Genomic DNA, 1,402 nt, shown 5'->3' with positions numbered 1-1,402 from the left:
TTTGGAAATGATTATGAACAGTCAAGACGGCTTCCTGTATTCCATTAAAAATACGATAAACAATCTATGCTTCTTAAGAGATATTAAAACATGAAAAGCTTACCTCATCATTCATCACCCATCCCCCACCAACAATCTCTAGCTGCCCATTCTTGACCAAATTAGTAAATCTTTCCCTTTTCAGGTCTGACGCATCCCGCCACCATTTTTCCAAGTATGACATCTCCTCCCATATGAATTTGCGGCGTGCATCCTGCGAGTAAGTTATATCAATTCAAGGTTGGAAACCTGAGACCAATTTTAGTGCTCTATCTTTAAGAAGAACCAACTCAGACAAATAGGTGGGCGAACAGTTGCTAGCTACGAGACAGAATTTGCTGCATAAGATAGTCTGAGCCAGACAAATGAGCCTTTAATGGATCATGGAAATAAAATTTGCAAGTATGAACATTTTCAACAAAAAGTATGAAAACATCAAAATCAACTGAGCCACTGGATATCTCCCAACCCATATCAATAGTAAGTAAACCGAAACAGTTGATGCCATCAGCAAAGTGGATGTACTTCTAAAACTTAAGAAGAATGATGTTTATCAGAGAAGGAAATCGGATAGACCGCAATTTCCAATAGAACTATGATATCCACTCGATTCATTAGAAGTAATACACCGCCAGGAAAAAATTCTATCCAGTAATCAATCAGAAGGAAGGTAAAAATAATTTACCCTCGATAGGGACTCAACGATGGTGTCCAATATATGCCTCGACTGCCGATTATAGTACTCATCCACCGTCAGCTTCCACCCGGGATCATTATGCGAGTGCGGAACCACGAAAACCTTTAGCTTCTCCTCATCCCACTCATTCCCATCGTACTTAACTTGCCAACCCTGCTTCCACGCTCCACCATCGATATCCAGAAATTCGATCCGATCATACAGATCCTTTGTCGTGATGTCCACCCTGGCCACAGATATCTCTCCGCCACTCCTCTTCGCTGCTCCGGCACCAGAGCCATCGGTTTTATGTGTCGAACGACGAATGGAAGGGCGGCGTACAAGCTGGGAGTTCTTCAAGTTGGAAGAGGAGGAGGAGGATGAAGACGAAGAGAGGTGACTTGGTACGCCGTAGCGTAGGAAGACGGCGAAGAAGAGGAGAAGAGAGAGGGTGATCCCGATGGCGAAGAAGGTGGAGGAAGGTGAGAAGGGGTTGCGACGCCTGGTACCGGAAGATTTGCGGAGGATCTTCGGCTTGGTGTTGCTGGTGGGAAGGAAGGTATGGCCGAAGCTACCTCCAGCGCCGCCTCGGCGGTTGCCGTAAAAGAAAGGCATCGGCGATGGGATGGCGACTGGTTCAACTTCCCGCCCGCTCGTTCTCTGCCGGGAGAAAGATGGTGGGGGGGG

At 46.3% G+C, this 1,402-nt stretch overlaps 1 protein-coding gene across 1 annotated transcript; it reads right to left on the bottom strand.

Annotated features, from left to right (window-relative positions):
• Nucleotides 1-90: 90 nt before the first annotated feature.
• LOC110035090 (alpha-mannosidase 2-like) lies at nt 91-1,396 on the bottom strand (the record flags this gene model as incomplete). Its single annotated transcript, XM_020739332.1, has 2 exons — nt 725-1,396; nt 91-253 (listed from the first exon to the last, which is right to left on the bottom strand). Coding segments are annotated over exons 1-2 (769 nt in total), but the record flags the coding sequence as incomplete, so codon positions are not given.
• Nucleotides 1,397-1,402: the final 6 nt, after the last annotated feature.

Source organism: Phalaenopsis equestris, unplaced genomic scaffold (genome assembly GCF_001263595.1).
Source record: "Phalaenopsis equestris unplaced genomic scaffold, ASM126359v1 Scaffold195981, whole genome shotgun sequence".
Taxonomy (NCBI): domain Eukaryota; kingdom Viridiplantae; phylum Streptophyta; class Magnoliopsida; order Asparagales; family Orchidaceae; genus Phalaenopsis; species Phalaenopsis equestris.
This window is presented reverse-complemented; position numbering and strand designations above follow the sequence as displayed.